General features: G+C 49.2%; 1 protein-coding gene across 2 annotated transcripts; it reads right to left on the reverse strand.

The window, feature by feature from the left end:
• Nucleotides 1-468: 468 nt before the first annotated feature.
• Nucleotides 469-23,761, reverse strand: LPO (lactoperoxidase). 2 transcript variants are annotated; one of them, XM_084749102.1, is made up of 14 exons: nt 23,679-23,761; nt 21,833-22,057; nt 16,344-16,421; nt 15,017-15,104; nt 13,364-13,524; nt 12,765-12,882; nt 12,387-12,516; nt 11,497-11,700; nt 9,064-9,388; nt 8,374-8,534; nt 4,737-4,989; nt 3,816-3,989; nt 1,456-1,693; nt 469-1,275 (listed from the first exon to the last, which is right to left on the reverse strand). In XM_084749102.1, coding segments are annotated over exons 2-14 (2,136 nt in total). In that variant the 5' UTR covers nt 21,834-22,057; nt 23,679-23,761; the 3' UTR covers nt 469-1,070. The 2 variants fall into 2 exon arrangements, with proteins under 2 accessions (XP_084605228.1, XP_084605229.1); XM_084749103.1 differs by lacking the exons at nt 21,833-22,057; nt 23,679-23,761 and having other exon boundaries at nt 16,344-16,738.
• Between the last annotated feature and the right edge of the window lie 275 nt (nt 23,762-24,036).

The following is a 24,036-nucleotide window of genomic DNA, read 5'->3' on the forward strand; positions in this document are numbered from 1 at the left end:
GGTGCCAAGGACTGCCCAGGAAGAACAGAGTATTTCTTAGAGGCCTGAAGAGATGGATTTTAGTTCCCAGGGAATCCATGCTTGCTTACCCATGGTACCCCATAGTAGTGTCATACTTTCACTTCTCTGTGGCATTGTTTTCCTTCCAGGAGTCCCTTACCTCCTCTCTGCTTTGAGAGCTCTTGAACCTCCCTCTCAGTTACTGTTCTCCCCCAGCAGACTGAGCGATGCTCAGGACCTCTCAGCAATAAGACACAGCTGGACTATAAATGCGGTGGTGGCGCACACCTTTACTCCCAGCACTCAGGAGGCAGAGGCAGGTGGATCTTTGTGAGTTCGAGGCCAGCCTGGTCTACAAAGTGAGTCCAGGACAGTCAAGGCTACACAGAGAAACACTGTCTCAAAAAACCAAAACAAACAAACAAACAAAAAAAAAACACAAAAAACAAAACAAAACAAAAACCCCAAATTAAAAAGCCAAAACAAAAACAAACAAAACAACAACAACAAAAAACCCAAAAAACCAAAAGAAAAAAAAATCAAAAACAAAGTGTTGGTTACTTATATGCAGTGGTTGTGAGGCCTGCCTCTAGGAAGGAATAGCTGGACATTTATTGAGCCGTCTGTGTGCGGAACACCACGCTAAGTGCCGCAATCCACACTTAGAAGCAGGCAGAAGTCTCTGGCTCAGAATGCTTATGGATCATCAAGTCTGGGAGGACCGGAGAAAACCTAGGGTCAAAGGTCACCACCTCAGCCAACGCCCATTCAGGGAGAGGTAGCTAATATCTGACAAGGCTGGAGGGTCATCTTAGGGGGCCTAAGTCTCATCAGAGAGGATGCTTTCCACAGACTGAGAGGGTGTCAAGGGTGGTGAGAGCTGAGGGGAAGAGCTGGAAAGGCCGATGAGGCAGCCTTTGCCCTTGAGTGAACCATTATCTGGAGGAGCCAGGAAATGAAGACTTGGGACTTAGATGTCCAACTAGGAAGGACCAGGTCATTGGATTTGTTTGAAATGACATCTTGGACCACGGACATGTGCCGTGTAGGAAGCCATGGGCAGCAGGTTCCTACTTCACTGAGGCCCAGGGTGAGAGGTCAAGCTTATCGATCGAAGAGCAATCCACAAAGCCGTCGGGGTAGGTGTTGGCGTGGAATGGGTTCAGCGGGACCTTGGTGATGCCTGTGTTGTCACAGACCAGGCGCGACAAGGACATCTTCTGTAGGGAGTCCCGTTGCTTCTCTGTGAAGACCCCTGGGTTCTCCCACCAGAACCTACAAAAACAGAGCAGAGTCGTATCCCACAGCCCAGTGGCTAGCTCCTCCCCTATAAGGGCATCCTTGGGAAAAAGGAAAAACCCCTCCTATGGTGAGGTACGGAGCCAGGCCTCAGGAAGAACTTTGGGGACCCGCCTAAGGGAAAGGTTCCTCCTGCCTCATAATGGTTTCACTTGCCTGTCTCCGTCTCGGATCCGCTGAAACTGTTGGCCCAGGAGACAGGCCAGGAGAGGCCCCACCCGACCCCTACGGACTAGGGGTTCAGCGATGGCCCCTAGCCAGATATCAATGTTGTCGGGGGTTCCATAGAGGTCCAGCAGCTTCTTGGCCAGCACCTCGTTTCCCAGCACAGCACTCAGTTCCTCTAGCGTTCTGGGCTGGGACAGACCACAGAATTCTCTCCAGGAGTTGTACCCTAGGGGAGGGAAGATAAGGCTAGCTCATCCCAGGAACTTCTCAGTTGGGTCCTGCCTTGGGGAGTACTCCACTTCCAGCAGCTGGGAAAGTCTGGGATCAGAGCTTTGAAGACGATGGAAATAAGAATACATTGCTTTTCATCCGTGGTACTCCAGTATTTGGGGGTGGGGGGCGGGGATTGACAGCCTATGATGACGGGTCCGGGCACTATTCCAAGCACCATACAAACAAACGAGAGGAAAAGCTGTTGACGACATGTGTCTCCAATCCTGTAACATGCGTGGTTGTTGACGCTGATGGTCAGTGTGACAAGACCTAGGGTAGCCTAGGGAAATCTCCGGGCATGCTCAGGAAGGAGTTTCTAGACAGGGCTGCTTATGATGAAAAGCCCCACCTCGAAAACGAGCTTGTGGTCTGAACATGAAGAGGAAGGGGGCTTCACAGGCAAACGTTGGGCAAAGGGTAGGGAGTCCTGTGGAAAAGTGTCAGGGGTGGGGGAAGGAACAGAGGTGGGGAGGACATGGAAGGGACAGGAACACCACAAGAAGATCAACAGAGCCAACTAACCAGGGCCCAGGCCTTGCATGGACAGGACTTTGACCTCCTACGCAGATGTAGCTGATGGGCAGCTCAGGCTTCATGTGGGTCCTCTAGTAAGGGGAGTGAGGGCTGTCTCTGATGTGGACTCTGTTCTCTGCTTTTTGATCACTTCCCTCTGGTGGGCTGCCTTGCCAGGCCACAGGGGAAGAGGACATGCTCGGCCCTGATGTGACTCGGTGAGAAAAGCAACAAAGAAAATGGCACTGCTGGGATTTGGACTCAGGTAGTCTGGCTCTGGGTAACAGCAAAACCGCTTTTCATAAGTACAAAGAAAAGCTCTGACACCCACAGGATCGCCACCCTTTCCCACTTGCTTCTCCTTTCTTTCTCTTAAGATTTCTCTGAGTCATAGGGTATCAAGTCTCTTCTTGATACCCTATGAGCATATACAGGGGGAGGAAATACCCCTCAGGAACAGTCATAGGGGAGGGGAATAAGGGGAAAATGGGAGGGAGGGAAGAATAGGAGGATACAAGGGATGGGATAACCATTGAGATGTAACAAGAATAAATTAATTAAAAAATAAAAAAGATTTCTCTGAGTCAAGCCGGGCATGGTGGCGCCTGTCTTTAATCTCAGCACTCGGGAGGCAGAGGCAGGAGGATCGCTGTGAGTTCGAGGCCAGCCTGGTCTACAAAGTGAGTCCAGGACAGCCAAGGCTACACAGAGAAACCTTTTCTCAAGAAACAAACAAAAAAACAACAACAACAAAAAAACCAAATACAAAAAAAAAACCCCAAAAAACAAAAACAAAAAAGATTTCTCTGAGTCACTCATGCTAGCTTTACACTGATGACCTTCTTGCCTCCGCCTCTCTCTGCCGCATCTGGAGCCTCTATCCTTTCCGGGCCTTTCCTGGGCTTTTAAACTGATTTAACAATCAGTTGTTGTTGGTCTCATTCTCTTTTGAGGCACTAAGATAACACCAGGTGTGTATTCACATCCCTGCAGTAGGAAAATAGAAGAGTCCATTTCCTGGATGTCTTATGTGGGTTTTAATGAGCTTTCCTATAATCTGACCCTGTAGGGGCTCATAGAGACTGATCCGCCAACGAGGGAGCCTGCATGGCTCTGACCAGGGCCGTCTGCACGTGTGTTACATGTTACAGTTGTGTAGCTTGGTCTTCTTGTGGGACTCCTAACAGTGGGAACAGGAGCTGTTTCTTTAAGACCCTTTCCTGCACTTGGTTGCCTTTAGCCTTAATAGGCGAGGAGATGCCTAGTCTTATTGCGCCTTGATATGCCATGGCTTGTTGATAGCCATGGAGGCTGGCCTTCTCCCCCCTCCCCAAGAGAATCAGAGGAGGAGTGGATGGGAAAGGAGGTTTGGGGGAGGGGCTGTGAGGGAAGGAGGGAGGGGAAACTGGTTAGGATGTAAAATAAATAATTTTTTTTAAAAATGGGCTTGCCTCTAGTTCAGGATTAATTGGCCCCTTGGGGTTCCAGAGGAGAGTGTCCAGGAGCCGCAGAAGGCAGCCAAAAAGTTCTCCAAACAAGGTGAGACCCTCAGGCCCACTCACCAGGCTGTCCGTGGTCTCTGCACCGCTGTATGTTAATGGCGGCCAGGTCGAAGCCATGGATGGTGTGAGTCGGCTGAAACAGCTTGTTGCGAAGTTCCCCCGTCATCATTTTATTCTGATGCATCAACTTGGCCTTCTTGGCCAGCAGGCCTCGGACCAGAGGGTCAATTCCACCTGCAGAGGGACACCAAGAGGCCATCCTTAGGATAGGAATAGGGCAAGGACATCTGCCATCTGGGCCCTCCCTGCCCCAGACACCTCCTCTCAATAGGAAATGTCCCTGTCCTTTGTGCCAGGCTAGCCTTTCTGAGGTGACAGAACAGGGCACTCACGCGCTGGCGGATGACTGGGTACCAGGAGGTTTTCCATGTTCTGGTTCATGGAGTCAGCTCCTTTGTCTTACACACCCCACCCCCACCCCCAGAGGAAGAGGGACCATTCGTCTCCAGGAAACAGCCCTGACTGGTTAAAGCTAGAAGGAAAGGCAATCTCAGTGGAGGAATGAGAAAGCTGCATCCAATCTACGACGCCTTGCGGAGGAGGTGGGACGTTCTAGAACAGAACAATTTACCAAGCCCACAGGTTCTCTTCTCCGGAGTTCAGAGAAGACTAGGGTAGGAAAAGGCAGAAGAATCTCAGACCTGGGAAGCCGGAAGGAGGAAGTAACTATTATTCACTGGCCGTTCCTTGTGTCCTAGGAACCACGGTAGGGGGCTCTACACAACTATCTCATTTTATTTGATGTCCCTGTGAGGTGGGTACTGTTACTTCCCTTACTTTACAAACAGGGAAACTAAGGCTCAGTAAGATGCATTCCTTTGCTGTGTGTGGAAGGTAATTAATTCCCATGCCAGGAGTCCCTGCATGCTGATTGAAGAATGGGAGGGCGCAGGCAAAGAACATCTCCCTGGAAACACTCACCGTCTCTGACCAGCCTCCAGGTGTTGAAGAAGAGCGTGTGCAGGGGAAGCTCGGGTTCTGAACCCCACGGCTGGTAATTCTCATCTAGACGGGACACAGTAGAGGGGATCTCCAAGTGGCCGAAGCGGAAAGCAAAGGTGAAGACGTTTGAAATCCTGGGGTCTACAGATTCATTGTAGCCTTGGTATGGGGGTAGCCACTTCTGCAGCTCATCGCCCAGTAGGATGGGTAGATAGTCCCTAAAGGTGATAATCTGGAGGGAGAAACAAGCCGTGAGGAAAGGAAGTAAGCCTCTGCAGTGGGAGGCGAAGAGGATGGCAAACGGACAGCATGTGTACCCACTTTCCATTCCTATGACCATGACAGACATTGCTAATCAATAACGGCATCCTTTCAACTGTTTCTCATGATGTCTCCATATAGGTTATACTAATTGGCCATGTCAAATTGATGCTCTCTGCTTTAGCAGCAAAATTTCTGCCTCTAATATTTTATATGGAAATAGGTCATCTTGATAATTAAAAATAGATGTGTGTGTGCGCTCGCGCGCGCGCGCGCGCGTGCATGTGTCTTCTGGTTTTAGAACAAGGTAGTGCACCCTTATTTTCCTTTCTCCTCTCTGTTCACTGTAACTAAAAATCCTGGAAATTATTCAGCATGAAATGATAAAAGGACTTGGAGCCGGTGTGGTGACACATGTCTATAATTCCAGATGCTGAGGCAGGAGGTTTGCACATTTGACAGCCAGCCTGGGCTACATGATGAGCCTGCCATTTCCAACTCAAAAACAGACAGACAGACAAACAAACAAGCCCTAAAATAGCAGCACCAATAACAAGTGGCTGTGGTGACGCACACCTCTAATCCCAGTACTGGTGATGTGAATGAGGTGACTGCAGGAGGGCCAGGAGTTCAAGGTCAGCTCTGTCTACATAGTGAGTTTGAGACCAGCCTGAGCAACATAAGACCTAATGTAAAAAAAAAAGTGCTTTTCCTGAGCCTGGAGCAATGGCTTAATGGTTAAGACTACTTGCTACTCTTCTAGAGGGCTTGAGTTCAGTTCCTAGCCCCCATAGCAGGATGGATCAGGATTCACTCCAGCTCCAGGACATTCCCTTTGGCCTACACACGGAGACACATAAGTTAAAGATTCAAAAAGACACTCTGAAAGCTGGAAAAGAGAATGTGAACTGTCTGGAGAACCCAGAACTTGAGTACTGGCAATGCTCTACATACCTTCAGATTGAACTGGGCGCACAGGAGGCTGGCTGGGAGCCGGAAATGTCCGGCGGTGAGATGCAAGAAGAAGAAGCAAAACAAAACAAAGCAAAGCAAAACAAAACAAACAAGACCTGTTTTCTCTTTCTAGAGAGCAAGGGAAACCCAACACAGACTATCAGCATGGAGCCCCAGTCCCTGCTTCACACCCCGTGTCCCCCAAGTCCTAGACAACCCTACCCTGTTCCTCAGTGCAGGCTGTAGATGGTCTCAGCCTTCTTTGGGGGGCAGTGGGGCACTGTGTCTGTTTCCTCTCCCCCTTGGCTCTTCACCAAGGAGACACAGGCACAGTGGCTTCTGCTTTTATATGATGTTGCTTAGCAACAACAGGCAGCCAGAAAAAAAGGTCTTTGGTGCCCTAAAGACAGCACCAGCAGGAGAGGAGTAGGAAGTTCAAATATCCTGAAAGGATGGGGTGGGTCAGAAGACACCGGAAAGACTGGACCCAAGATGTCACTGGGACAGGAACGAAGGCAGAACAGAGCCTACATGCTAACCCTAAGCAAGAGTAACTACCAGCTAGGAAAAAAAAAAAAGATTCAGATAGGATTGAAATTGCTAAAATGGGCTGGAGAGATGGCTCAGAGGTTAGGAGCACTGTTTGCTCTTCCAGAGGTCCTGAGTTCAATTCCCAGCAACCACATGGTGGCTCACAAGCATCTATAATGAGATCTGGTATCCTCTTCTGGCATGCAGGCAGAACACTATATACACAATAAATAAATAAATCTTTTAAAAAAAACACCAAAATGACTAAAATGTTCAGTAATACCAAGAACCAGGAAAGCCACATTTTGAGTGAAAAAGCCAGTCAACTGATGCCAACACCAACGTGGATCAGGTCAAATAAAATGTTAAGGATTTTATTCAGGGCTCAGTCAGTAGAGTGCTCGCTTTGCAAAGCACAAAGACTTGTCTATAATCCCCATGACCCATTAGAAAAGATGGGCATGATGGCATGGACTTGTAATCTCAGAACCAGAAGGCAGAGATAAGCAGATTCCTGGAGCTCGCTGCCCACCAGCCTAGCCTACTTTGTAAGTTCAAAACTTAAATATGTGTTTGGCACTCTAGAAGAGTGACACACGAAGAAGGCTGCCTCCTGGCCTCCATAGACATATATGTACATGTATACCTCCAGACCCGTGTGCAAACAACCCCCCCCACAGATAAACACATAGACACTTTGCTTATTCTGTGGTGTTTCAGATTGAACCTAGAGCCTTGACTGTGCTAGGCCAGAGCTCTACCACTGAGCTGCACCCCAACCGTACAGTTGATGAAGATTTTAAAGTCACTGTCTTAGAAATTTCTCAATCAATTACAGATTTTTCTGAAATGTGTGTGTGTGTGTGTGTGTGTGTGTATGTGTGTGTGTAAACAGAAACATCTCAGCAAAGAAACAGACATTAAACAAATAAAAAGAAATGAAACTGAAAATACAGTACTTGAAATAATAGTAATATTAGCAGCAATAATAAGCTTGAATACACTCAGTAGTAGAGGTGGAGGTGGCAGAGTCTACACATGGGAAAGATCAGTGGATTTTACTAATCTGTACAACAGAGAGAGAGAAAAATAAGCCAATAAAGAACCTCCAGCAAGCCGGGCGGTGGTGGCCCACGCCTTTAATCCCAGCACTCAGGAGGCAGAGGCAGGGAGATCTCTGTGAGTTCAAGGCCAGCCTGGTCTACAGAGTGAGTATGGGGCAGCCAAGGCTACACAGAGAGACCCCATCTCCAAAAACCCAAAATACAAAACAAACAAAAAGCGAGATGAAACAACAACAACAGCAAAAAGCTTCAGCAAACTAGACCCTATAGATTCTATAGGACAATAATAAAAGATCTGACTTCCAACCATCAAGATGTGGTGTTGGATGCCTATGTGTCAGGGCTTGGAAGGCAGAAGCCGGAGGATTGGGTGGTCAAGACCAGTCTGGGCTAAATCAAATCTCTCTCTCTCTCTCTCTCTCTCTCTCTCTCTCTCTCTCTCTCTCTCTCTCTCTCAACTTTCAGTGAGTTGATAAAGCAATCTAAAATCAAGTATACCCATGGCATGTATCCTATATAGAGAAAATTCAAAAGGAAGAGAAATCAAAATAGCTCAAGTCATCGCAAAGGAGCAGCCCCAAGAGTGAGAGAAGCTGTGGTCTCAGTGATGGCGGCAGGGCAGGCTCATGGAGGCTCCACACTTGGATGACTCCCCGCATCTGGAATGTGGGGATGCATTTTAAAACAAGGAGGAGCCTATCAGACACTGGGAGAGAAGCACAAGAGAGGAAGAAAGACTGTGGGAAACAGAGTGTGCAGCGGGAAGTAAGCAGAGAGCAGAAGTGGGCGCCGGTCTGTCTCCGTACCTGTATGAAGGCTCCCATGATTCTCCTGGCTTCCTGATAGAGCGTCTCCCCATCCCAATGTGGGTTGAGCCTGTGTAGTTCTGTGGCTAACCGGTTGTGCTCCCGGACAAAGAGTGTGTGGGTCGTGGCCAGCAAGATCTGCTCCGAGGCTCGGGAGTCTCCTAAAAGCCCAGGAGACAGGAAGATGGGTTCCCCCTGAGCAGGACCAGGGACCTGCACAGAGAAAAATGGTACCCCCCTCTCCTAAGCCCTTCCTTCAAGGTAAACCAAGGAAAGTTAGGTGGAGAGGGACAGATGGCCAGGGATGGATAAGGTAGGATTAAAGAACTGTGATAGAGAGTGCTAGAGAGGTTTATATTAAAATAGTAATAAATATAAATAAATAATAATAAATAAACAATAAATAATAAATAAAAATATCGGTGGATGATGGGATCGTGTGGATTTTCTTTTTCTTTTCTTTTTTTTTTCTTTTTCTTTTTTCTCTTTCTGGACTTCCTTATTTTGTTCTACAGTGAATACTTGTTCTCAGATTCTTTCTTCCTCTGGGCCCTTTCTCTACTCTCAGCTCAGGCTATAAACAGGGGTGGCTTGGGGCATTTTTTCTGGACAAACGCTGAGATGGAGCAGCCTCCTTTGATGATCCCCCTTGTCCCTGAGTTCCTCATGTTCCTCCCAGGCTGGACCCACCTGCTAAGAAGCAGGGCACACCAGCAGTGGTGTTGATGACCTCGCAGGGGCTGGGTTTCACTTTGACAAAAGGCAGGAAGGGCAGCCCATGGTCTGAGACCTCCTCATTGACAGCCATGAGGCCCAAGGGGCTGCTGAGGTTCCGAAGTCGATGTGCCAGGCTTGGCTCGGCGCTGTATATCAAGCTAGCATCCATGAACGAGGTTAGAGCATTGATTTGGTCTCGGGCCAGGGATTGGTAGGGTGATGTAGGGCAGACAAACCCAGCTCTGAAGAAAGGCATGCACCTCCCCTGAGTCTTCAATTTAGGGTCACCGGTTGGGAACTGTAGAGAGAGAGATTAGGGAATGACTGTACAGAGAGAAAACATCTGTCCCCTGCCAGGCCTTCACAGAGGGTCAGTCTGGATGAAAGGATGCTTAGTGGACTCTCCTGGGACTCTTGACAGACACTTGCCCTAGATATCTCCTGGCAACGTTATACTTCCTCGGCCTAAGACACACCAAAGCTCATTATATCCACGTGTGCGAGAGCTGAATGTAACGATTTGTTCCTTCACAACAAGAGCTCAGAAATGGTAGAGAGGATTTCCGGAGAGTCCTAGACAGGCAAGCAGCATAGGGCATGATATTTAGTAACTAGTATTGAAGTATCAGTCCTGGAACGGCCTTGTGCCAGCCGCTGGGCAATACTTCATCTCCCTCTGGGCCTTGGAGAGCTGGCGAGTCAGACTGCTCAGTAACAGTCTCAATAAGTTAATTTGCCTCAGCACCTACAAACTAGCAGGAGAGATGGAAGACTCAGGTCCGGCTCAGCCTCAGCCCCAGCCCATGGCTCAGGATTTTTTTTTCCCCCCCACCATAGCATGGATTCTTGGTTGTCATCTGACGTGGGATTTTTCTGGGCAGAGGTCTAAGTCAGCTCCTCTCCGGAGAAGCCAGCTTTACCTGCACAGGGATAAGAGGAAGTACTCCCTCCTGTCTACAGAAAGAAATCATGAAATCTCACTTGGTGAAAAGGTGTGAGCTTGCTTCCCTTTGATAAGACACTTCAAAGCCACCCTGAATGGATTCAGGAGGCAGGCCCTGGGAGGTACCCTGGGTACGTCTCCAGCAACTTACAACCCAGGGCTTTAAAAAGCTGGAGACCCTGAGTGGGAAGAGCTTTTTGTCCCCTTTTTTTCTGTCCTCCTGACCCCAAGCCTTTTGTCCCTTTTTTCATTCTCCTAGGCTTTTCCTTTTTTTCTCCTTTGGTCAGCTTAGCTCGGGCGCTCGCCGCTAGCCTAAATATGTGAGACTTAGTGGGTGAATTAAAACCTAGTTCTTTGTCCCTGGGCTGCCTTATTTCAGCTAAACATGCTTGGCTACCCTGTACTTCCTCCAGCCTGGAGCTATCTTTTCCCACACCTGCTAGGAAGGACCCCCATAATTCCGCAGAGGAGAGCGTTAAGAACCTGGCTCCCCTTCTCCTGAGAATGCACTGGCGCCCACATTAACCCCTGGTTGAGTCTCAGCCCTCTATGTGACCCCAGCCAGCTTCCCCAGAGCTCAGAGAAGCAGAGGCTGAGGGAAAATGCCGCAAAAGGGGACTCGATTCAACAATCTGAGTGAACAAATGACTCTTAAGTGCAAAATCTATGATTAAGAAGAAGAGACTGTCGCAAAGCCCTCTCTCCTGCTGTTGGACGCTGCTTGCCCTTGTAGCTCACCGAGTCATCCTTAGTGGGAAGGGGGATGGGTGGGACGGATGGATGTGTCTTGATAAAAATGCAGGCAATTAAAAAAAAAAGCTGGAAAGATGGCTCAGCGGTTAAGAGCATTGTCTGCTCTTCCAGAGGTCCTGAGTTCAATTCCCAGCAACCACATGGTGGCTCACAACCATCTATAATGAGATCTAAAGCCCTATTCTGGAGTGCAGGTGGACATGTAGATGGGGTATACATATATACAGTAAATAAAAATCTTTTTTAAAAAATGCAGGCGATGTCTCTCAACATCTGTGCGGAGGGGGCAGGGGGAGCGGGGGTGGGGGGGTGGGGTGAGGCTTGAGATTCTGTGATTCTAATCAGCCCCCAGGTGACTCAGATTTTGGTGGGTGGGGGAATAGACAACCCTCCGCAAACTTCCCAGTTCTGGAAATAGATCAACCGATCCCTTTCCATGCCAGCCCTTTGTCCTTGAGGTCAAGAACAGTATCTGACCCTTGAATGCTTAGTGCTTGCTGCATTCCCTGGCGTAGAGCAGGCTGTTACTGTCTAATTGCTGAGTGGTTGATGGATGAGCACATGAATGGACCCAAATCTATGAAGTCAGCATTCAAAGCGATCAAGAAATCCTGATCTTTGGGGCGGGGGGATGTGTGCTACATGGAAGTTGCAAGGGGCATGCGCTGCGTGGATAGCTGTCGGGGACCTTTCTGGCGTCTGACACCTACCATGATGGGGAAGCAGTTACCTCCCTGGATGCAGTGTTCGTCACACAGGGCTTTGGAGTAGTTATCACTCCCCATCTCAGTTTCAGGGGCGAAGTCCAAGTCGTGGTCCACGACTTGACCCCACTGCATGAAGAACAGGGATCTGTTTTGGTCCAGAGTATCCTCATTCAGATAGCCAGCGATCTGGTTGGAGACTTCACGGGGCTGCACGTGGAAGAGAGGGGTGGCGGTCAGGGTGGAAGAAAGCATGCTTCGAGGATTCACATTCAACTGCAGTCGGCTGGGGACCCGTGGTCCAATCCCAGAGGGAACTTGTGAGGTAGCGGGTGCACGACAATACTTTATAGGTGAAGACACAGAACCTTAGAGAGGGTAAAGTCAATGCTCTTGGTCCCTCAGCTAAGGGATGTGGATGGGATTAAATCCAGGTCCGTATGCCTCGACAGCGGTCAGGTAGCCTTACTTTGGCGAGGGAGAACAAAGCAAGCTGCGCCGACATGCCTGCGATGGAAGTGCCAGGTTTATAGGCATGGCAAGAGGGACCCTGGGGAGGGGCTGCCAACTCAGATGAGGCCAACAGATCAGACCTGCAGGAAAACGGCAGCTGGTGCACTCCAGGGGTTTGGGACAGGGTAGGCGCAAATAAAATAGTGCAAGGAAACCATCTGCCTGGGAGACCCCAGGGTATCAAGCGTGTGACAGTTGGGACATTACCATCGCCACCTGCCTGGGTCCCCAGGCTCTGCTGCCCTCTCGTGGTAGTTCGGGGAACATACCGCTAGGGAGCAAATTCTAATCCCCGTCGCGCTTCCCTTTTTCCCTTTTCAGGGTGCTGGTGTGCATCTGTGTGGCTCTTTTCCCTCCCGTTCCTGTATCCCGCCCTCCTTCACCTGCGGCAGAGAGAAGCCTTTGCGCTTGGTCCCCGGCGTCCACCCGAAGGGGAGGGAGATTCCATCCTCGTACTCGGCGGGAAGCCATCGAGCTAGCGCCCTGTTGGCGGATCCCAGCGCTGGATTCCTCCTGAAATCCAGCAAGGCAGCTCTCAGGCTCGGCAGGTGGCCTCCTGGCTCGCTGCCTTCACCCTGCAGCCTTTAACCTGAGCTTTTTGCGGGAGGGAAAGCAGACTGGGAGGAGGGAATCCTCTGCATTGTGAGGTTCTGAATTTCCCCAGCCCCCAGGCCTGAGATTGTCTGGCTCCTTAGAGGGGCCGCGCAGTGGCCTCAGTGGTGATGCCGCGTCCAAGAGGTGGGGTAGGATGGTAAAGTCACCTGTTGTTACAATCTCCCGTGATGGTCCGGTAAGGGCTGCTTGTGTTGCAGTTCACTACCGGAGCCGGGGAATCACAGCCCACCTCCGAAGAGAGCAAAGTCAAGTTCAGGCCTTGGCCTGAAACAGAGGAGAACCCCTCAAACAGGGCCGAATTCTGAGACACCGGCAACAGGCAGGGAATCACACTAGAAAAGAGACAGCTTAGTGTTCTCCAGAACAGGGTAGAACTTTCACCTCTTGAGACATACTCCCAGCAAACCCATCTAACACTGGAGGGAGGACACTGGTTTGGGGGCAGGAAACACTGTGTATTGACGTTGGCATTTCCTCCGGGGAAGGGGCCTTCAGAACCACATAACGCACTGAACACGGGCGTCCCTTCTCTATCAGTTGGCAATATAACCTTGTCACTAGGAGTTCTTTCATCTGTAAAAGGGGACACTGGCCTAGCTGTCCCAAAAGAGCTTCTGAGCTCTGGCCTGTGTGGACTTGCGGCTTTAACTGAGAAGGTAGACAAATCCCTAACAGCTTTCGGGGGGCCTCTGTTCTGCACTGACCACCTCTTCCTGTCCTCAGAGGGCTAGCAAGTTTTCTGTACCTGTGACATTGGTCAGGGACACCTCTTGCTTCAGTTTCCTTAGAGACTCCTCCCACACCTGCCCGATGCGGATGGCTGCGCGAGTCCAGCCTTTGGCATGCTTCAAATAGGCCGAGAGCTGCCGAGTCTTAAGTGCCCCGGTGACCAAGGCGGACTTCAGCCTACAATAGGAACCAGTGGGGACCGTGAGCTGGCTCTGTAGACGTGTGTCTGTGGCTCACTGGAGAGGCACACGGTAGTGTGTGAACAGGGGAAAGCCGAGGAGGAGGAAACCTGGGCCCTCGGCATCTTCCCTTTTATCTCTTCTGATGCTGCTGAAGAGAAACAAGCAAACAAACAAAAACAAAAAACAAAAACACCAATGCTGTAAAGCATTGTTAAGTCTGTCCTTAAGTAAAGCTGATGGATGGACCAAAAGATTCCTGACTTTCAGCTGAAAGGCTTGTGTGTGGGCTGGCTGTGTCTGAACCAGCTGGCGTCTTAAGACCACACAGGTCCTACAATGGATGAATCCAGACTTGAGAACTCCTGGTATACTACCGCCGAGCCTTACAATCTAAGAATTGTAGTGGCAGAGCACAAATGGGCCCCCAGTTCTGCCTATGCATCTGTCCCTAAAGCTGGTGTGGAGTCTGTGGCCAAAAGCACCCAGCCTCTGCTGAATGACCTCAGCAAAGCTCAGCCGGGCACAGGCCTTTAGTCTCAGCACTCAGTGAGGCAGAAGCAGGTGGATCGCTGTGAATTCAAAGCCAGCCTGGTCTACAAAGCCAGTCCAGGACAGCCAACACTACACAGAGAAACCCTGTCTTGAAAAACAACAACAACAACAACAACAACAGCAACAAGAAACAACCTCAAAGTCACCAAAAGGATCATGGAATTGCTTGTTTCATGAGTCCCAGCCCTCTTCGCAGGGTGGACGGTGGCTTAGTCTGGTGATCCAAGCCTCCTCAGATCCATCAAGAGGGTCCCAGTGTTCATTGTCCAGCTGTGTGCGGCCCCTAGGCTCACCCCTGTAGCCTTATTTGACACATGTTCCTGAGCCCCTGTGGTTGCCTGATCAGAGGCTCCCAGTAATAACCCCACCTTTGCCACAGGAGTCCCAAGCCTGGGGCCACGTCAGCCTAACGTGGGTATGTGAAAGCTCTATTCCCTCGCTCCAAAGTGGGACAGGCTCTGAGGTGCACCTTACACTCTAGGCCTCTGCGGGTGGCCGTGGTGGGGTGATCAGGCCGAGGATGGGCTTGAAGCCACACTCAATTTTGCAACACATGGCAACTCGCTTGAGAGCACTCCTGCCGGAAATTACCTGCCCTGACCCAGTGTCTATAGTTCTGTTTCTGGAGAGCCTGAAGTGAAAAACTTTCTGAGTCCGGCAGGCATAACCAAATGAGCCCCTGGGCCACGTGGGAGGAAATTCTTGCAGGATTGTATTACGTGTCTCCTCAAGGTGCCTTAGAAGCTGGATTGTAGGGTTCGGAAGCCTATTTCTGTTTGCTACATACTTGGCGGGGGTGGAGAGTGTGGAAAGGTGAGTTTTATAATTGCTTTGGTTTGTTGGGCCTGGTCTACATGCACTTGTCACTAACAGGAAGCCCGTGAAGGGAAACTCACTCACACACACACACACACACAGAGACACGCCACATTTACCTGGCCCGGGATTCCAGGAAGGCCTTGTTGACCCAGAACTTGACTTCATCCACTGCGACACGGATGGTGGCAGTTCTGGCAGCTGGAGCTTGGCAAGGAAAGAACAAGACGTAGAGTATGGGTTGCCACTCCTTGGGATGATGCCCTTTGGCGCTCTCTCTGTCTCTGTCTCTGTCTCTGTCTCTGTCTCTGTCTCTGTCTCTGTCTCTCTCTCTCTCTCTTTCTGCCATTACTTTATAACTCAAACCCGAGCCGGTAGAAGATCAAGATCAGGACTCTAAAGCAGTGGTTCTCACAATGCTGACTCTTTAATACCAATCCTCATGTTGTGATGAGCCCCCAAACCATAAAGTAGTCTTGTAGCTACCTCATAACCTTAATTTTGCTACTGTTTTGAATTGTAATGTGAATATCTGATATTGCAAGCCCTGTGAAAGGATCATTTGACCTCCCCAAAGGGGGTCGGGACCCAGGGGTTAAGAACCGATGCCTTAAAGGAAGGCGACACGGATTGGGATGAGTCTGCTCTCCAGCAAGATGCCAAGAGTGCCCTATGGGATTCCGGCAGAGTGCCCAGGAAGAGGACAATAAAAGACGTTCAGTGTGACCACTCAGCTTGGGCTACCTGGTTTCTTGGTGAGATGGTCGTGTGGACCCTTGAAGAAGCCTGTTTGCCCAATAGCCAGGGCATGTTCTCCCTCGTAACGGGATATGGAGTGTGACAGGTCGCCTCTATCCCCTTCAAGGAGACTGCAGTGGATTGAATGGTGCCCATTTGGAACTTCAGCATGTGACCTTATTTCCAAATGGTCTTTTCAGATGTGATTAATTCAGGTGTGGTCATGAGGGTTAAGGTGGACCCAAAGTCCAGGTTTAGGAAAGGACCCACAGAAAAGGCATGTAAAGACCGGGGTCGCTATGAGCCAAGGTTACTAAGAATGCCTGGCACCATCAGAAGCTGGGAGAGGCAAAAGAACCTCCTTTTTTTAGGGTCTTCAGGGAGAACATTGTCCTACCATTGCCTTCAACTTGGAGTTCTAGCCTTCTGGGATATGTAAAAGTAAATTAGCATCAATTTGGTAGTTTGTCCCAGTCTCTTTTCTTTCTTTCTTTCTTTCTTTCTTTCTTTCTTTTTCTTTTTTCGTTTCTCTGTGTTGCCTTGGCTGTCCTGGACTCGCTTTGTAAACCAGGCTGGCCTCGAACTCACAGCGATCCACCTGCCCCTGCCTCTGCCTCCCAGAGTGCTGGGATTATAGGCGTGCGCCACTGTGCCTGGTTCTTTGTCCCAGTCTTATTCCAAGAATCGAAAACAGTATATAACACTTACCGTTTCTGGCCGATGCTGCAATCTGGAGCAAGGTCAAGGAAGCCAGGAGGGTTGGGAGGTGCAGAAAGACTTTCATCACTGAAATGAGACCTGGATCATACTAGGATCCTCAACGGAGCCACACTGAGAGAGAGACACGGGGTCTCGGAGGGGGGGTTGTCTCGGAAAACAGGGAAAGCCCAGGAAAAATACAAGCTTGCGGTGTGCACAGGCTGGGAGAGCCCAGAGTCTGAGGGCCTGAGTTATAGCTCTGCATTTGCCCCACCCAGTGATCCTGGGCAAATTACTTCACACTGAGCCACTGACCTGCCAGCAAGGGGGCAGGGTCTAATGACCCAGGATGTCCCATTCTGCCTAGGGAGCCTGAGCTTATTATTATCACAGGTATGAGAAGTGTTTCCAAGCCTTAGACGGTCTCTTCCCCCTTTCTCCAGATAGCTTGCTCCTCGCCAGTCAGGCTCTGCTGGGGTGGCACGGGGCATGGTTTGGGAGGGGACACCACACCTTTCCTCAGAAATTCCACAGGGCTTCCCCCTCCCTCAATAAACCAATTTGTGGTAGTGACAAACCCAAGTTTCCCTGGGCCCACACTGTGGCTGAGGATGCAGGCAGAAACACCTCCTTCCTGACTTTTTGCTCTAAGCCTAAATCACCAGGCTCAGATGTGAGCAGTTTTTTCTCTTCCTTTTTCTTTCCCTCCCTTCTCGCTTCATTCCCTTTTTGATTTCTTCTCTCCCTACTCCCTCCACTCCCTTTCTGCTGGGGATTTGGGGCTTGTGCATAACTGACACGTGTTGTACCACTTAGCTGTACTCCTAAGCCCTCCAAGGTCTCTCCCAATATTGCTGAATGTGTCTTTCATAAGCCAACTTTAGAAAAAAAAAAGGTAAGATATGAATAAATATATTTCTGGCCAAGATTTTTTTTTTAATCCAAGGGTAATTCTTTCTCTCTCTCTCTCTCCTTTCTCTCTCTCTCTCTCTCTCTCTCTCTCTCTCTCTCTCCTCTCTCTCCCCTTTCCCTCTCTCCTCTCTCTCTCTCTCTCTCTCTCTCTCTCTCTCTCTCACTGTGTGTGTGTGTGTGTGTGTGTGTGTGTGTGTGTGTGTGTGTGTGCATTGCTGGGATTTGAACTACAAGCTTTAACCATGCTAGTCAAATGTTCAATCTCTGAACTCTAGGCTCTGCCCCAAGATAAATTCTCCAATAACTCAATTCCTCAGTGAGCTCCTGTCTTTACTTCGTGTGGCCCCAAGTATGAAAAGGTTCTGTGACTTTCCAGCCCTCTGCTGTTCTTTCCTGTCTCACTATGTAGCCCAGGCTAGCCTTGAACTCATGACCCTCCTGTCTCAGACTTGAGTACTGGCAACACAGGTGTGAGCTCCACACCTTTCTGCTACTTTGTGAGTGGAGAACTCTCTCAGTATCCACTGAGTCAAATGTGCTTTTGCAGTATCGCTGGGACAGTTTTGCTTTAATGGTGTTTACAAATACAGCATAAATATCTCCACCCTATCCACACAAACCACACAGCGCAGAAATGCGGAGCTGGTGACAGAACTCTAGAATGCTTGCATCTTGTAAAACCGAGGCTCTGGACCCAGCAACCACCCACCCTCTCATTTCTCCTCCTTGAAGTCCGCGCAACCACCACATCTGATCAGGAAGCTTAGCCCCTCAGGTCTCTTCTCCTTTTCTTTGAGTCACGCACATAGGCTCTTCACTAGGAAGCGGAAGAAAGAATTCAAAGTCAAAGCTGAGCTGTGTTCTGTGTCCTGGCCAAGGCTCCTGGCTGGTGTGAAGGAAGGGTGTGGGGCTGAGAACAGAACCAGGCGAATGTGGGGTCGTGGCCCTGGAAACCATGTCTGGGAAAGGCACTGCCTGCAGAAGGGGCCTGAGTAAAGCATACAGGGTTTCTGTGGTGCTTAAGGCATTTGCCTGCATTCTAAGCCTCTTGTTCAGTCTTCATCCTTCCCTGAGACTCAGAACACGCTCTGAAGAGAGACACAGCCTCTTCTCCTGTGTCTGGGGGGGGGGGCGGCCAAGGGGGAAATAGAGCACAGACATAACCCCATACCTCTAACAAGCAATATCCTCTCTGCCACATGAACTCCTGTATGTTTCCAAAACCCCAGCCTGAGCCCCCTTCCTTGTGACATTTATTGGATTTCTCTGGGCAGAGTTAGGTCACTCCCCTCCTGTCCTACCTCAGTGTTTTACTCTCATCTTTTCATGTCTGTTTTCATACGAGATTACCAATTCCTGGAAGGCAATGCCTTATTTACTTCTCATGTGTGTGTGTGCATGTGTGTGTTTGTGTGTGGGCATGTGTTTGTGTTTGTGTATGTGTGTGTGTTTGTTGTGTGCATGTGTGTGTTTGTGTTTGTGTGTGTGTTTGTGTATGTGTGTGTTTGTTGTGTGCATGTGTGTGTTTGTGTGTGTGCTTGTGTGTGTTTGTGTGTGTGCTTGTGTGTGTGTTTGTGTGTGTTTGTTGTGTGCATGTGTGTGTTTGTGTGTGTGTTTGTGTATGTGTGTGTTTGTTGTGTGCATGTGTGTGTTTGTGTGTGTGTTTGTGTATGTGTGTGTTTGTTGTGTGCATGTGTGTGTTTGTGTGTGTGTTTGTGTATGTGTGTGTTTGTTGTGTGCATGTGTGTGTTTGTGTGTGTGTGTTTGTGTGTGTGCATGTGTGTGTCTGTGTGTAAGCATAGCATTGAGACAGGATAGCACTGAGCACAGGATACCGAATAAGTGACAGCGTGGAGAAGGTTAACATCTGGAGGTTGCACAGGGTTAGAGTGCTGATAGTCTCCTAGCCAGTTTCTCGCCCTGTTGTGTGCGTGAGAACCATCTAGTGATCTTGGAAAAATGCAGACCCTGCCTCAGGAGGTGATGGAAGGAGGCCCGGAGCCTACACCTCCAGCAAGCTCACAGGCAGTAGGTCTACTCTGAAGACCCCACGGAGTACTGGAACCTTCGGAGTTCGGCTCTCAGATTTTCAAGTCACCAAGGAGATTGGGAGACCGAGTGGGAAAGAGTTGTTGGAACTCATTTCCACCGATGGCAAGAACCTTGTTAGGGTTGATGGTGGGATGAGCCAACCTGTAAGCCAGCCAACACCCTATCTCAAGCGAGAGCCCCAGAACAGAGGAAAATGCCCAGGCGGTGGCTGCAATGCTACAACAGATGATATGTGTCTCTATGTCTCATATATTACATATGTCATTTGCTGTATGATCACACATACACACAACAGCTGTACACACACACACACACACACACACACACACACACACACACACATACACACACACACTTCTCATCCACAGTAGTTACTGGTTCACAACTTTCTCCTTAAATTAGGACATAGAAACCATAATTTCTTCTTCCAGAGGAAAAGCTCTATAATCAACACCCCCCCCCCAAACACACACACTCACACAGTTTTCTTTATTGGAGATGACCATCAAAATCTTAGAACTACATCATCTGATAATGGACCACAACCCTCCCATTTCAGAATGGATTCTGCCCTGTGTCTGGAAGGGAGGGAGGAATGATGCTCGGAGAAGCTAAGAAGAATCTCAACAGACAAGCCTTGCTGGGATTCCCCGCTCAGCCTATTAGCATTAGGTCTATATGGCTGCCTGAGCTTTGATTGTATTAGGCCATAAAATCTCCACAAAACTCCAGAGGGCTCCCAGATGACCGAGTACATGGAAGTTGCTGGAAGGTGGAGTGCCCAGAGAGAGCAAAGATGCTCCACACACTTTCCCACATACTTACTTACTGTGGCCTTTGAAACAGCCAAAGTAAGTGTTCCCCTGGGGTTCGTGAGCATCTCTTGCAAGGTGATCACATTTGAGCAGGAGCTGTGGGAATGCTGTAAGAGCGCAGGTGGAGCAACCTGGAGCTTGTGACTGGCTCTGAAATCAGGATTCAGTCTTAGGGACTGAGCCTCCACTTGGGAGAGCTGATATCGCCAGGGAGAGACTGTCAGTACTGAAAGGCATTAGCAACACCCACTTGGCATCCAGGTCAGTAGCAGGCCGTGACATGCCAGTAAAAGAAACTGACTTTGAGATTGAGTTTCTTTTCCTTCTGTATTCTCAGGGACTCTTACCGAGCCCCCCATAGGAGTAAGAATCCTTTGTCCCAGCTGAAGGTGAGGCACTGGGTATGTGTTGAATATAGCCAGGTACATAAAATGCACTGCAATTCGAACCCTCAGCGCTCCTCAAAGGCCATCTGCCCAGTACTGTTACAATTCAGGCACCTGCTTGAGACCAAGAAGACCTCAGAATACTTAAAACACCAGGGACCAGATTATCAGGGCTGGCTAGCTGTTCAGATCTGCCACAGCCAGCAGGCATGAAGGAGGTGAAGAGCAGAGAGCCTTGGCTTAGACTGCCTCGGAAACACTGCACCATCTTACTGGCAGAAGACAGCAATCCTCCCACTGCCGTCTGGAGAGCCCCACATTCAATAACTGTCTCCCCAACAATCTGAGTGTCCTTGGGTACCAGTCTTGGGCCTCAGTTTCTAAACAGCACAGATGAGAATGGTCTGTGGATCTTTCTAGTCCTGACAGTTTATGGCTGTTTCTGCCTGGTTTCGGGCGCGGAAAAGACGTTTCTCCCTGCGGCGGATTTAGTCACTCCCTACGACACACAGGAAAAAGTTGCCAATCCATAGCCAAATCTGGCACCAGAAAAATGCCCGGGGAAGACAAGTCTAAGTCTAGGACTAAATGTTCCCCAGTCATGAGGAAATTTCATCATCCTCTTTGCAGGAACCAGGAAAGGTTATTTCTACTTACCTGCCATGCACCTTGGCCTCCCGTGGCAGCTAAAGAATTGTTCTGCCTAGATGAGTTGTTCTTTTATATCCTTCTGTAAGAATTTACTTAGGGGAAAGGCCCAGAAGGAAGGATTTTGAGAGTTGATTGCTTAGAGGACGGACACACACACACACACACACACACACACACACACACACACACACACACAGCAGGGAACACCCTGTGACTCCAGGCAGATGCAACAAGGAAACTATAGGATGTCGCGGAGCCCTTGCTGCAATACCGCTGACTCGGCAAAGCTGCTCCTCTTCCCGCCTTGCAGCTTATGTCTGTCAGCTTGGTCTAGCCAGGGAAGGTGCAACTCCAAGCCCAGTGGGTCTGAATAGCTCTTATAACTAGGTCCAATAACACAAGTGTCACCCTTATTCATTTACTTAGTTTTTTGTTTCGAGACAGGGTTGCTCGGTGTAACAACCTTGACTGTCCCGAAACTCTCGCTCTGTGGCCCAGGCTGGCCTCGAACTCAGAGATCCACCGGCCTCTGCCTCGTGCCCATCTTACTCTCACAGTTTGATTCTGTCCTTACCTTCTACCCAATCCACTGTAGGATTTATGGACTCATCTTTTGTGCTTATTGTGATTAAACATTAATTAGGGGATGGGGGGGGGACAAAAACAATCTCAAAAGATTTACTTTTTTGAAAGAAGTTTCCAGAGAGTTGAGAAGAGGCCTCACCCTACCATCAGGATGGTGGCCTGTGGACCCCTCGGGTCACTTCACCTCCCAGGGTTTTGAATTGTCCAGCGGTAAAATCAAAGGTTGGTTTAGATGATTACTGTGTGGCTCTCCGACTTCATGCTTCGTGGAGGGTGCCGCCTTCAGAACAACTGTGGCCCCAGAAGGTATCGATCGACAAGCCTAGAGATTAATATATAACTTTTATCTCAGTGGCTTGGAAAGTGACAAGTGTGTTAGGACCAAACAAAAATCGAAAAGGAACAGAGGAGGCAGAACTTCATTAACATGTTTCACAAGGTAGAAAACTTAAGGGCTAGGCTCTATGAACTCCCACTTTGACCTGGGAACACCTAAGGAGGACGTCCGTCCATCAGAACCCAGAGCACGCGTCTCACCTTGAGGAGAGTGGCGGGTAGCCTATCTCCAGACATGCACATAAAGACTATTTCTCTTTTTCTTCCTCTTTTTGTTTTTGAGACGACCTTCTCAGACCTTATTGTGTAGCTCCGGTTAGCTTCGGAGTCACACACTGTTCCCAGCTCAGGTCCCACGGTGCTGGGATCACAGGTATGAATTGGAAGTGCAAAGAGCATTTCCCTTCTGAAGAAGGCACACACACACACACACACACACACACACACACACACACACACACACACCAAAATCAAAACAAAACAACAACAACAACAACAACAACAACAAAATAAAAATAAAAATAAAATAAAAAGGGCTGGACAGCCCAGATAAGGCTGCTGCCCAGTAAAGGACACAGACATCTGGCTCTTCTTGTTTTCTTTGAAGCAGTTCAGCTCCTCGACCAAGCATTGTTCCTTTCCATCTACTCCCTGAATGTTGGAACCTGTTTTTGGTTTTGCGCTTATGGGTTCAGGAAGCTCTGTCTGTAGATAGATTATATTTCAGGGTGGTTGTTCTTGGCATCAACCTCGAGCCTGCACAGCGCTAGGCAAGTGCTCTACCACCAAGCCGTTTCAAAATGGAACCTTCCAGAATGTTCAGGGGATATAATACTGCATCCTCTGAATAATGTGTGGTGAACTGCTGCAGTAAAGGTAACAGCAAAACGGAGGTCTTACATCTCTGCATCTAATGCTTTGGTCAGGGACAAAGTAGCAGCATCAGCACCAAACCAGCGTGGCCCATCCCTCAGTGTTGGTACAAAGCATCACTTGGCACACCGCCGTGCCATTGTCCTGTAGCTGACTGTTTTCTCATAGCTTTGCAGACATGATGCTGATGCTTATGTGGGTTTCTCATTTTTTCCCCCAAATCTTCTTAGCATAAGTATCTGTCTCCCTAGTAGAAAATTGACAAATAGGTCTGAGAAATAGAGGTTAGAAGACTGAAAGTTCAGATGAAAGCTAGAAATTGCCAGAAACTTCTCATAAGTCAGCACAGGCGTTTCAGATAGTTCAGTAATCACAACAGCAGAAACAGAGCATGTCCCTCGAGGTCAGGGTGGAAATAGTGGGCCCCTGCATCAATTGTACACCTCTCTCTCTCTCTCTCTCTCTCTCTCTCTCTGTGTGTGTGTGTGTGTGTGTGTGTGTGTGTGTGTCTGTCTGTCTCTCTCTGTCTCTCGCTCTGTGTGTGTGTGTCTCTGTGTGTGTGTGTGTCTGTCTGTCTGTCTGTCTCTCTCTCTCTCTCTCTCTCTCTCTCTCTCTGTTTCTCTCTATGTGTCTGTCTTTCTCTCTGTCTCTCCCTCCCTCCCTCTCTCCCTCCCTCCCTCCTTCCCCACCTCTCTCCAGGCATCATTCAGGGGCCTCCCACCTACTTTGCTCACCTCCACTTCCTTCCAAGACGAGTACTCTGCACGCTGCATGCACAGCCCTTGGCAGGTGAGTAGGGCAGCCTAGCCATCTTCGGAGCAGCCCAGATCCCCTGCCATTTCCCTCACTGTCTGTTTCAGACTTCTCTTACTGGCCTGGCAATCATTCGTTTTGAGGCAGGCTATGTTTTTTTTTTTTCTCCTGCTGATGCAAAAATACATTTCCTCTTGTTGGTTTCCTAGAACAACAAATGATTAGATCTCTTGACCTGAGGAGGACTCTATATGCCAGTGTCCCCTCTTGGGGATGCAGTCGCTTGTCCTACCTCAGAGAATGGAGGGGCTTATGCTTATCGTGGCCTCTGGGGCAGTG

Source organism: Acomys minous (assembly GCF_964271855.1).
Source record: "Acomys minous genome assembly, chromosome: 12".
Classification (NCBI taxonomy): domain Eukaryota; kingdom Metazoa; phylum Chordata; class Mammalia; order Rodentia; family Muridae; genus Acomys; species Acomys minous.

Excerpts from the sequence above, each read along its gene's own strand:
- LPO (XM_084749102.1), bottom strand. Across the intron at positions 15,105-16,343 it reads TGCAGCATCGGCCAGAAACG|CTCCAGCTGCCAGAACTGCC; the intron begins GTAAGTGTTATA and ends TTCCTTGCCAAG. Across the intron at positions 9,389-11,496 it reads GTAACTGCTTCCCCATCATG|TTCCCAACCGGTGACCCTAA; the intron begins GTAGGTGTCAGA and ends CTCTCTCTACAG.